Source organism: Polypterus senegalus, chromosome 7 (genome assembly GCF_016835505.1).
Source record: "Polypterus senegalus isolate Bchr_013 chromosome 7, ASM1683550v1, whole genome shotgun sequence".
Taxonomy (NCBI): Eukaryota; Metazoa; Chordata; class Cladistia; order Polypteriformes; family Polypteridae; genus Polypterus; species Polypterus senegalus.
In genome coordinates, this window is record NC_053160.1 from 33,974,367 (window position 1) to 33,987,436 (window position 13,070).

The 13,070-nt window shown below is 35.5% G+C and overlaps 1 protein-coding gene across 5 annotated transcripts in view; it reads right to left on the minus strand.

Annotated features, from left to right (window-relative positions):
• The window catches only part of fcho2 (FCH and mu domain containing endocytic adaptor 2), a 167,256-nt gene that overhangs the window by 120,928 nt on the left and 33,258 nt on the right, over nucleotides 1-13,070 (minus strand). For all 5 annotated transcript variants that reach the window (XM_039758460.1, XM_039758462.1, XM_039758461.1 and 2 more), the window contains exon 2: nucleotides 406-497. In XM_039758460.1, the coding sequence (XP_039614394.1) occupies nucleotides 406-497 (92 nt within the window). The remainder of the gene's footprint in view (nucleotides 1-405; nucleotides 498-13,070) is intronic.

Here is a 13,070-nt window from a genome sequence, read left to right on the forward strand (position 1 = left end):
TACAATTCAAGTAAGAAGAATTCTACTTTACAGTCCATGCCAATATCATTCTGTATATTGTGAGAGCAGATCTGTGTTTCCCCTCGTCGATGATGACCATTCAACTATAGGACTTTCTTTCTTAAAACTCTGCTGAGCTACTGATTGCCTTTCAAGTCTGTTACAGTTTAAGAACGTTAGAATTTCATTTTCAGCTCTCAGTTTTAACTGAACATTTGGAATAATCAAGGAGGTTACTGTAAAGCTCCATTTTCCACATAAAGCCGCCAATATGAAAACTGGTAGATTAACAAATATATTTTAGAATGCTACATACTCACTAATTTTAAAAAAAACATAATAGCACACATTTACATAAAATATGTAATGAAAAGTAGCTTTCAACAGTTTGAATATGAAGCTTACCTTTCCCTAATAAAATCGGATAACTCCTTGGAAGAAATTTGCCCATACTTCATATTATGGTAAAGAACATCAAAGCCATTGTTCTTTTCTCCCTGAAAAAAAAAGAAAAAATATGACAGATGTAAGTGAACAATAGAGTGCAAATAACAATACATACTTCTGCTAGTTTTAATACAATAAAATAAGTTACCATTCGAGACTTGTTTATAATGAATAAATGCATTGTCCGTAATACTGACAGTTGGGAAGTAAAGACGCCTTTATCAGTAGTTTTCATTCTGGCCATGGTAGTTCTTGAAAAACACCTTGTGGTACATTCTCCAAAGTGATACTAGAATGAGTAATAGAAGCCGCTGCACTCTTTACACTCTCTAGTTCGCAGGATTTGAATAATTCATTAAAGCATTAAATAATTTAAGGGGGCCTTTACCATTTATGAATCTTTAAAAATATCAATTGAATTTACCCTTCAATTTTCCATAAACAATATAAATGGCTTTCTTTATAGTCTATGCCTAGTCTAATTTTAAAAATGTTGATTTAACCTTTAATTCATTTTAATGTCTTTCAAGTATGAAAAACAACATTGTTAAACCTGCTTAATCGAAATCATGTCACTGGGGGAGAAGCAGATGCTGGTAGCACTGGGATCCAGTAAGGAAATGGCTCTGGACACAGTTTCAGTCCATCAAAGGGCTCCCTCATGGACACACAATCAAAATCACAGAGGCACTTTGGAATTGAAAAAAGAAAACCCACATACACATCCCACTGGGCATGGGAATCAAACCCAAGATGCTGAATCCGCGAGACAGCAGCATTACCCGTTGTGTTAGGTTCCACCTTTAAAAAAATTAAAATGATAAAGGATTTTGACAAATAATGTGCTATGCTTAAACAAAACAACTTAGCATCCTAAGTAAGCGCTGGAAGATAATAACTTGCAATGCAGGAGTGTGAGCAATCACTGAGGTGTTGTCCTGCCATTCCCCAGATAAGCATTCTTGATGCCAACTAATTTTCTTCATATGTGACTGCTACATGCCTTACTATTGAGCAAGATTTTTCAACTATTGAATGAGGCTCAAATTCCCATAGCATACACTTTAAAACAAGGGGAAATAAGGTCCAGGATGGAGTTTTTAGTTTTTGCAGTTGATATTCTATATTCCTGCAATTTCTTTGTCTTCCTCTAAAGCTGTAATACCATTCTTGCTGTCCTGAGATGAAAATGACATTTTAAATGTGGTCTAGTAAGTACATTATATAGTTTAAATACAACTCCTCTATAAACTTAACTTCTGTACTTTTGAAGACGTGTAGTTGAGCATGTTGCTTAATTCTATTTTAAATTGTTCCTGCACATTCACAGCAAGTATATTTAGAATGAACGTAAAACCTTATAATTCACCTGCACTAAATCAGAAAGAATGGTGTTGTGGATAAAGAAACAGACTGGAAGCCACAAGTCTTTTGATTCCATTCCAAAGTCCAACATATCGTATGACCCCAAGCAAGTCACATCACCTGCCATTGCTACAACTATAAAAAATATACGTAGACAGTTATGCAATATATACGGTACTTGTAAAGTGCCTTGAAGTGATGTTCACAATAGAGAAGGTCCATATAAAATAAAGGTGGGCTGTCTTTACATTCGTTTAGCGTGCATTATATTTACAGTTCTGAAAAATGTAATTCACGTTGACACTGATCATCACTTGCAAACACTAATTTTCAAAATCAAAATTACATGTTAAAGACACTACACTGGAGTTTGTAAGGGAATTCTGAAGTATACCTTATACCTAGATAATTATCTTTTCATGAGATTCCTCTGCAAATAAGGGAAAAGCCAGTAATTACCTGAAATGTAAAACAGATGCAATGTAGCATTTTTTAACTAAAAGGCAGACTGCTAAATTCTCAGTTTGTAATTAGTATTTCAGACAATGAGGTTTAAACCATGACATTGCTCAATCAATCCTCACCTCTGATTTAGTGGGAACAAGTTACTTAACCTGTTCCTCCTAAAAGTGTGGAAATATATTGGAAATAAACTGTGTAACAGCGTCAATACTTGAAAAGCACATTGGAACGGTGTAATCTTTGACTTGACCATTTCATTTTTGTTTGAATATTTGTGAGCATTATTTTGTTATTAGGGTAGCTTCAGTTTTCTGGGGGATGGGTTCTCATTCTCCTCAAATATTCTCTAACACAATGTGGAGTTCACAGCTGGCCATTTTATTAGTAAAAAAAAAATAGCTTCTCACCAGAATGCTTCTGCTGCCATGAGTAACAGTTGACATGAGGTTCTTTAGGTCAAAAGCAGGTTTTAGTTTTCACCAAACAACAGCACCTTTGTCTAGAGGACATGCTTCCAAGAGTTCTAGTCTTCACCTAGTTGTTGTCTGGCAATTTACATTCAACCACTTACAATCTTTTTTAAAAACAGAGGCTTCATCCTTCTTGACCTCACATGTACGGCAAAATTGTTCAACCAGCTGAATGAGACTGCACAAATAACTTGCCTACTTCTTCTAAAAAGGATAAAAATATATGTAAAAAACTACTATTAGGAAAGACTTGCCTGTAAATCAACTGCGGGTATTCCAAGGTTAAACTAATTCAAACATTATTGTGCAAAACAAACAAACGGTTTTATAAAAACAAAAAAGGCTTAAATATTTTCCACCTAATTAATAGTTAACATCTTGTATCAATTTAAACCCTACTGAATCCAATTCATAGTCATAGGCGACCAGAGCTTTTCCCCAGCAGCAGCAATAAGTGCAAGGTAAGGTCTAACCCTGAAAGGAGTAAATGGTCTTTGTATGGTCCTCTAATGCATATATCTACATTCTCTATTAAATAGAGAAATTTAGAATCACCAGTTATTTAATGTAACATGAATGTGAAAGGAAAAGCTGGGACCCAGTGAAAAACCAAATCTGACACAAAGAGAGTGTAGAAACTCCTCAGAGGACAACCTGAAGCAGAGTTCGAAACTGGGGTTCTGGCTGAGTGGCAGAGCAGGGTTAATCACTGCATTACTGTGTTGCTAACGGTGAAATGTTTAAAGAACATAAATGTTTACAAAAAAAACACACAAGAAGATAAAATGAGTTCAGCCTCACCTGTTGTATGTGTATTTATACCTATATAAAACATTAATTGATTAAAAACTATCTATCTAACTAACCTTTTAATAGCAATAAAAATATCTGGCAGACTTGCTAAAGAATCCTTTATGAACTATTTTTTCCTTTTCTAGTATACTCGCAAATCTTCGATATATATGTACTTTACTTTCTTAAATAGATAAACCCAAATAGAGCAATTGTACCTAATTAAAAAATCTCTATTATATACTTCTGAGATTCTAGCTAACATATTTTTAACTTTGTCATACATTTTAACAACATAAACTTCATTGGTGCATTTACAATGAACCAATACTTGTCATTTTCACATATTCTTAACAATAATATTGTCAATTAGCCAATATCAAGTCACTTAATAGGCAGTGGTTGTCAGCAATATGACGTATGACTTGCCAACTCTGACTCCAATCAGCTGCAAGAAGCTGACTGCCATCACCTATGCTACTAGTAGGACATAGTGCCAAATATCGGAAGAAATAAAACATTATAGCAATTCAGTTTTATAAGGAAATCAAGTAATAAAAATCTAGCAATATGTTATGTAAGATATTCACAAAAACACATGTTTAATTAGAGATACATAGATTAATAAAAGATACAGGTTCCTTTGTTTAATATAATTTTAACTTTATTTGACATTTTTTTTTTTTTTGAGATTCTATAAAATTTAAATTTCCCCTTGGGAAATTTTAAATAAAGTATAATCTATCTATCTTTCTGTCTGTCTATCTATACGGTCTTTTATGATTAGTACTAATTAAAGGGATACCATCCCTCTTCAGCTAAAAATTATAAAATAGCTCAAATTCAAACATATCCAGGCCCCACTGTTACTTTCATTCTTATCAGCTACTGTCCGTTCACTCTGGCATTTGACTTCTATCTATCTCTAACTAGGGCTCCATGGAGAACAGTACTCTCACCCCCTTTGATCTCTGCGTTCCCACTCTCTACTGTGACTACTGCACAGCTCTACTCCTTCACATACTGCCAATACAACACAGTAATCACTCATTCAATTTCTCACCATCTTTTTCAATTCAGAATGCCCTTGAGGCAGAATATATTCTGGAATCACTGGGTGTAAGGATGGACACAACAGTGGATGGGATACTGCCAGCCCACGTCTGGGCACATTCAGGCAAATGTCCACACTCACTCAGATTCCACTGTACCCATTTAGAGTGACCCAGTGTACATGCCCTTGGGAGTGTGGAACTAAAAACGTATTCACATACAGGGAAAACGTACAAACAAGGCACAAGGAACTGTGCTACTGTGGTGCCTCAGTATAAAACATCAACGTTTGTATCTTCTAGTATGAGAATAAATCAGCTGGAAGTGTGAAATGGTATATGTTGTAACTTGTTCTATAACTCAGTAATAAATCAATACTATACTATTATCATCTCTAATATGAACAGGAGTTGGTTTAGGAAACAGCCATAGGTTAATCTGATTAACTGTGTAATGTTGCTTTATGATGTGATCAATAGGGTTAAACAGTTTAGCCTACTAACTATTCTTGCTTTTAAAAAATCCACAGAGGGTAATGGCTGTGTGTGTGAAATATTTTTTTTGTTTTGTTCTAGTGGGTCTACGTAGCATTTGGCACAAAACAGAACTGGGCTTTTACATAGCATTGCAGCATTACTTGGTCCACTTTCTTTTCTTGTGGAATTGACAGCTCTCAACCAGTGCCAGTATTATTTGTGCAGACAATAGTGTTTATAGTAGGTTGACAGGTGCCGACCTATTGTTATTAGTCCAATGAAAGAGTAAGAAAAGGCAAGGCTCACATTTGGGGTATAATGATGCACACAATTTATATGATAAGTGTCTTGATCTTAGTATAAGACAGGTATCTATATTAGGCTCTTATTACAATTAGTATTTGATGTGTTTCACCCATCATTATGGTAATTAAAAAGAAAAACATCTTTTTAAGGATAATCCACTTATACCTGCTTGCTGAAAGTTTAATTGTATCACTGTCATTGTATGATAACAAACTCTTTAATTCATTAGCATTAGTGTGTGGAGAATCTTCCCTGAACACTATGGGCATGCTAAGCTCTGATCCATCAGTGGGATAAGGGTAACATCTCACAGTTTTGCAATATGGCATAGAAATAATCAACAATTGATATTGTTTTTGGAACATTCAGTGCTTGCTAGATTAAGATGGGGTAAACTATTCTGGGTTATAACTAATTTACAGAAAATTCTGGACACAATGTAGAACACAAGGGAAAGTTTAACCATGCCACACTTTTGACACCTCACTGAGTTGATTCCACAATTAATTCAAGATATTCCAAGGGCACATGGGTGGCTAATTTGTTCTTAAGTACTAATAAAATGGCCACTTAGTATATAGCATAGATTGTGAATTGTTAAGTGTTTTTCAGTGGCACAAAAAGGTGTGTTAAAAACAAATTAAATTACACATTTAGGAAATTGATTTTTTTTATAATATGTATTTCATTTTTCCTTTCTCTTGCTGTCAGATGCAGATAATCTTAAGGAAACAGAGAGAGTTAATTTCATGAAGGATAAAAAAACACAAGTGCATGAACTTATTCAATTATTTTTAGTGTAATCTATTTGCTATTGATGTGTAAAAATAAAACTAGCATTAACACTACTTTGAGTCTTTGAAAGCTCTTATTCTGCTAAAAGTCTTTTTAAACAAATAATGCAAAACACTATAGGCCACATTTTTCTATCCAGTAATTTAGTAAGTTTCCTCCTTATGATCTAATTTGTATCTTACTTTACCTCTCCATTTAAAAGAATATTGTCTAAACCTGATTTGTAAATTACTTGCAGAGAACCAGAGTCTAACCCCACTGTAGCAGGGACAGAGGAAGCCATTGCATTCCTGGGCATTGACTTAAACGTGGGTAATTTAGAATTAAAGGGACGTCTTTATAACATGGGAGAAAAATGGAGGTGCTGAACAAAACAAGAATGCACATTGTTTAAAGATAATGAATTTGTTGGCTGGCTCTCCTCTCTTTCTTTGGGTTGGGGTTTGAATTTTCATTTTGTTAAGTTTGATTTATTACATGGATTGTTATTTGCTTTCAATTAAAATTAAAATAAAAAAAGGATAATGTGTTTGTTAGGAACCTTAGCCTCTCAAACTGTAGGCAGCACCACTGTATTACCCATCACATTTGAAGAGCGAAATAAAAACAAAAGGAAATGAAGACAGTTTTCAATTACAAAATCCTCTGTTCTGCTGTCTGCACTATGATAAATATGCAAGAAAGAAAGATCTGTATAATGACAATTCACAGTATTCTAAATATTAGGCAACGAAGATGTTAGATACGAATTTCTAAATTGCTACCATGTTAAAACGGACGAAAAGATAGCTTTCAAACTTGTGAAAACCTTACTTTAATACAAAAACATTTTTCTACCTGTATGAGTTTATGTATTATTATAATTTTTCATGTTGTGTACAGAAGATTGCCCAAGAGGAAGAAAAATGACACGCAAGATTGGAGTTTCTTTAATTTGTTTGCAGGTTCACACATGCACTACTTGTAAATTAAAAAACGACACACCCCCACTGCCAAGGTGAATGAAGAGTATAATTAAGGCCAACAATCTGAACATGTTAGTTATAAATCAACTTTTATACAAATTCGCTTTATCCAGTACAGATCTAACATGTGCCCTTCGTAGGAGGTAGGTATGTCATATTTAAAATAATTTACTGAAAATCTTAGGAGAAAATTTATTTAATGACCATCAGTTTGGACAGGGTTACAAGATCATTTTAAATTAGTGGGGAAACCTTCGAAATCACAGTCAGAGTCATATTGTTAAAATGGAGAATGTCTGCATACAGCAGTTAATCTTCTTGCACAATATCCTTAAGAGTAAGGCAGATAAAATTCCCTCAAATCACACAGAGTCCAAGAACATCACCTAGACATCCACTGGCCTTTCATGGTCAGTCCAGTTCAGTTTTTTGTATAGTACTGATTTTAGCTTCTACATCAGGCTAAAATGCTATAAACCATACATCATTTACATACATAAGCACACAAATCAAGTGGAACATAGTATAACAGAACAAAGTTCAAGGCGATTAACACAGAATCATTAAAATTGCCAGATGACAACATAGGAGAAGAAAACAAAAACTTCAGACAAGCGCATTCCTGGAGAAAATAAATGTCTGAGGGGAACATGGCTGGTTTTAACATGAAGCCAGAGCAAAAATCACCATTTTTGTGATATAGGTATTGGCCACTGCCCATACCCAACAACAACCACTTTAATAGTAGTATTAGCATTGTCACATAGGAAATGTAAGCTTGCAGTATGTGACTGTTGTGGGGCGTCATGATAAATAACAATGGTTCTATACTACTCATTCAGTTATGCTCCCAGTTGCTGAAATTGTCTTTACATTATCAGCTAAGACTGTTATTTGGCATGCCATATCTGAATTAATTTTTTGTAGTGTAGTAGTTAAAAAAGAGTTTTTTAGTTATCAGTTAATTCCAGTTGTTCTGTTAGGCAGGGCGACATTATTCTGTTGTTAAGGACAGTACACAAAAACTAACAGCATCAAAATATGCTTTGGGAAGTTTAAGAAGTACATAAAATTCTTCCATCTAGGGCACCAACTATAGTGTCTCCTCTTATTTGGAGTTGAAAAGCGCTAGAACTTTTTTGCTGTCTTATCTTTCTCACTAACTAAAAGCTTTTGTTTCTGGATATAAAGGCAAGTAGTGTAGTTATCATTAATTCAATGTTTTGTTAACTCAGTGACACAGATAATTAAGGACAAAATAAAAGAACATCACTAGGTCTAAAGGAAAGCTATATCTGACCAGCATCTGCATATTAGTGAAAGCAAATGTGATGTTTTCTAACCCTTCTCTTCCAGGGTCAGCATGTAAAATGAAAATAGAAAGAGTCAGAGCAATGAGCTGAGGGGCATCTTATCTAATGTCAGGGCATAATACCCATCCATTTTCTAACCCGCTGAATCCGAATACAGGGTCACGGTGGTCTGCTGGAGCCAATCCCAGCCAACACAGGGCACAAGGCAGGAACCAATCCTGGGCAGGGTGCCAACCCACCGAAGGACACACACAAACACACCCACACACCAAACACACACTAGGGCCAATTTAGAATCGCCAATCCACCTAACCTGCATGTCTTTGGAGTGTGGGAGGAAACCGGAGCGCCCGGAGGAAACCCACGCAGACACGGGAGAACATGCAAACTCCACGCAGGGAGGACCCGGGAAGAGAACCCGGGTCTCCTAACTGCGAGGCAGCAGCGCTACCACTGCGCCACCGTGCCCAGGGCATAATAACGTTGTACTATAATCAAATTTTTGTAAATACTGAAATTAATTTATTAGGCCAAAACTATAGTGTTTAATTCATTAGGAGACATTAAACGACAAAATAATGTTGTTTTTTTGTACTGTGACCAGTGCAAAAGCCAGACTGAAATTTCTCAAGAAACTGTAGTAAGAAAGATCAGATTGAAGCTGCTTGGTGACAACATTTTCAAGTACTTTTAAAAGGCAAGGTAAAATTGAAATCGGTCACAATTATTAAACTTACAAGGGTTTGTCTCCGATTATTTAAAAAATGGTCTGATAACTGATATTTTTTGAGCATTAGAAACTGTCACTATCTGCAATGTTAAGATCTGATGAGGCACAACAATTGATTGAAGGTTTTCACCAGTTTTATAGGGCTTGGGTCTAACAGAAAGGTAGTATGTTTTCCATAATTTCCTGTTCTGTATAACAAATTTAAATTATTAAGACTGTGTGCATAAGGCGAAGTTAGGCTAAAACTTTCAATACAAAGTTTAAGAGCTAATTTTGAAATTTGGAATCTTCTATTATCAATTTTATCAATAAGGATGTTCATAAAATATGGTGCAGCAAATATCATGACAGTTTTCTCCTTTGTGAAATTAGTAACTGTTCTAAAGGGTACATGAGGAGTATTTCTGTTTTCCTCTATTAGACTGGACTAATATTTACAGCAATTTAACAAAGGTTGCAGTTCTTAAAAGGGAATAACTTCCCTGTTCTATTACCCATTAAGCTTTAACCATATCATGAATGATAAAGTTGAAGGTTGAAAGTGAAATAAGGGATTATATATAGCAGATTTGTAAATAGATAATAATCTAAAACTTTTAAACTGAACAGCGCTGTGATTTCAATCTGTTTTAAGTTTGCACAGGATATTGATGTGGTGAAGTAGAAACAGGATCTGAAAATGTAGTGGTTACTGTTTGTGGAACTGCCAGGACCCAACATTAAAAAAACACTGTAGGTGGTGGCCATCAGCAGTGACGGCACTAAGCAACACCTCACAGAAAGTTTATATGATAATCATATGACTGATTTATCTTAATATACAGTTGTGCTTGAAAGTTTGTGAACCCTTTAGAATTTTCTATATTTCTACATAAATATAACCTAAAACATCCTCAGATTTTCACTCAAGTCTTAAAAGTAGATAAAGAGAAACTAGTTAAACAAATGAGACAAAAAATATTATACTTGGTCATTTATTTATTAAGGAAAATGATCGAATATTACATATTTGTAAGTGGCAAAAGTATGTCAACCTTTGCTTTCAGTATCTGGTGTGACCCCCCCTTTGCAGCAATAACTGCAACTAAACGTATTTTATCCCATGCCTCCGTACAGAACAGCTTCAACTCTAGGATGTTGGTGGGTTTCCTCACATTAACAGCTCACTTCAGGTCCTTCCACAACATTTCGATTGCATTAAGGTCAGGACTTTGACTTGGCCATTCCAAAAAATTAACTTTATTCTTCTTTAACCATTCTTTGGTAGAACGACTTGTGTGCTTAGGGTCGTTGTCTTGCTGCATGACCCACCTTCTCTTGAGATTCAGTTCATGGACAGATGTCCTGACATTTTCGTTTAGAATTCTCTGATATACAGTAATTCAGAATTCATTGTTCCATCAATGAAAGCAAGCCGTCCTGGCCCAGATGCAGCAAAACAGGCCCAAAGCATGATACCACCACCACCACGTTTCACAGATGGGATAAGGTTCTTATGCTGGAATGCAGTGTTTTCCTTTCTCCAAACATAACACTTTTCATTTAAACCAAAAAGTTCTATTTTGGTCTCATCCATCCACAAAACATTCTTCCAATAGCCTTCTGGTTTGTCCACGTGATCTTTAGCAAACTGCAGACGAGCAGCAATGTTTCTTTTGGAGAGCAGTGGCTTTCTCCTTGCAACCCTGCCATGCACACCATTGTTGTTCAGTGTTCTCCTGATGGTGGACTCATGAACATAAACATTAGCTAATGTGAGAGAGGCCTTCAGTTGTTTAGAAGTTACCCTGGGGTCCTTTGTGACCTCGCCGACTATTACACGCCTTGCTCTTGGAGTGATCTTTGTTTTTTGACCACTGCTGGGGAGGGTAACAATGGTTGTACACAATCTGTCTGACTGTGGATTGGTGGAGTCCAAACTCTTTAGAGATGGTTTTGTAACCTTTTCCAGCCTGATGAGCATCAACAACTCTTTTTGTGAGGTCCTCAGAAATCTCCTTTGTTCGTGCCATAATACACTTCCACAAACATGTGTTGTGAAGAGCAGACTTTGATAGATCCTGTTCTTTAAATAACACAGAGTGCCCACTCACACCTGATTGGCATCCCATTGATTGAAAACACCCGACTCGAATTTCACCTTCAAACTAACTGCTAATCCCAGAGGTTCACATACTTTTGCTACTCGCAAATATGTAATATTCGATCATTTTCCTCAATAAATAAATGACCAAGTATAATATTTTTGCCTCATTTGTTTAACTGGTTTCTCTTTATCTACTTTTAGGACTTCAGTGAAAATCTGATGATGTTTTAGGTCATATTTATGCAGAAATATAGAAAATTCTAAAGGGTTCACAAACTTTCAAGCACAACTATATGCTCCTGTCAAATGTATTCAATGACATTTTCTGTTCAGCACTTGAAAAATAAAGAAATGGCTGGAAAATGTGAAGGTATTAAAATACTGAAAACAGAGCAGACCACAGGTACACACGACCCAGCTAGAAAGTTATCTGCCATGTCTTTTCCAAGGAATTCTTTTTCAAGTCAGATCAGGCTCAGTACCTTTTTACTGATTAAATACCTGGGTACCCTGCCCACTGACTGTTCCTGCCTTGGGTCTCATGCTTGCTGGGCTAGGCCACCAGCTCCCCCACAATACTGCTCAGGACAAGGTAGGTTTAGAAAATAGATTAATGGATGGATGGGATAATTATTAACAGGAAACAAAGATCTCCTTAAATAAAATGTTGGTAGTACAACTTTAAAAAATTATAAATGGTCCTCCCTTGTTCTTAATTTAGCCAGGCGAATCAGTATTGTCAAAATGAATCTGCAGATTCAATGTACATCAACAAATCTTTCTTGAAGAAGTTAGCATCAAAACTGTAACATCATTTACTAGGAACTCAAAAAGTCACACATCAAAAAGGCGACTCTACAGAGATTTAAGCAGAAGGTGGCATCACTCTAAATAACCTTCAGTCCTATTACAGAGATATAACAAAATATTGGACACTGGCACAAGACCACAAATCAAAACCTGGCTAGTCTGCAATGGAAACAAAACAAAGTACAAGTCAAGTTTATCGTTATGTGTAAATATTAAAATGAAATTTTTAGCTGCATGTCTTCTTAGAGTAGTCGATAGTAATATAAAATCCTATTCTAAATCTTTTTTGTACGAATTCGGCTCAGTGCTTCAATCAATGCTGTCTGTCGTTCATTTTTCAGTAATCCATTCACAAAAAATTGAACCTATGTGAGGCACATTTTAAAGTAGAAATGCTCTTATCTGCTGCCCCTATACATCATCTGTATTGATATTAATCCATTTGCATCTTTTGAACAATTAAGCTCCAAATGTAATCTTCAAGCTTTATACTATAGTGCATACTTTTTCTTGTATATACACATTAGACATTTTGTTGATGTAACCAATCCAACTTCCCAAACCTTTCATCATTATCTATCACTATGGCAATACTGGCAAGTGTGGGTGCATTTTTAACACAGCATCTCCAGAGTATATACAAAATTCTATGACTCTACCCTGATCTAAAGGAACAGTGAGAAAAGACATTTCAGTTAAAAATAGGAAAAGGAATGGCAGCTTTGCCATTCATAAAATACATTCTCTGTCAATATGCACTAAACATTCTATAATTCCACAAAAAAAGAATTATTGAACACATAATAGTACATCTTGTTTATGGTTCAGAAGCAAATAACAGATAACTACAAAAAACACTTACTCCAGCCTCCCTGGTGCACTGTACCATCGGTAGACATTATGCACCACTTCCCTCTTGAATCATCTGAGCAATAAGGCAGTGGTGAAGTCTTGGCTGCACCAAAGCAATGGAGGTATCAAGCAAATTCTTCATCACATT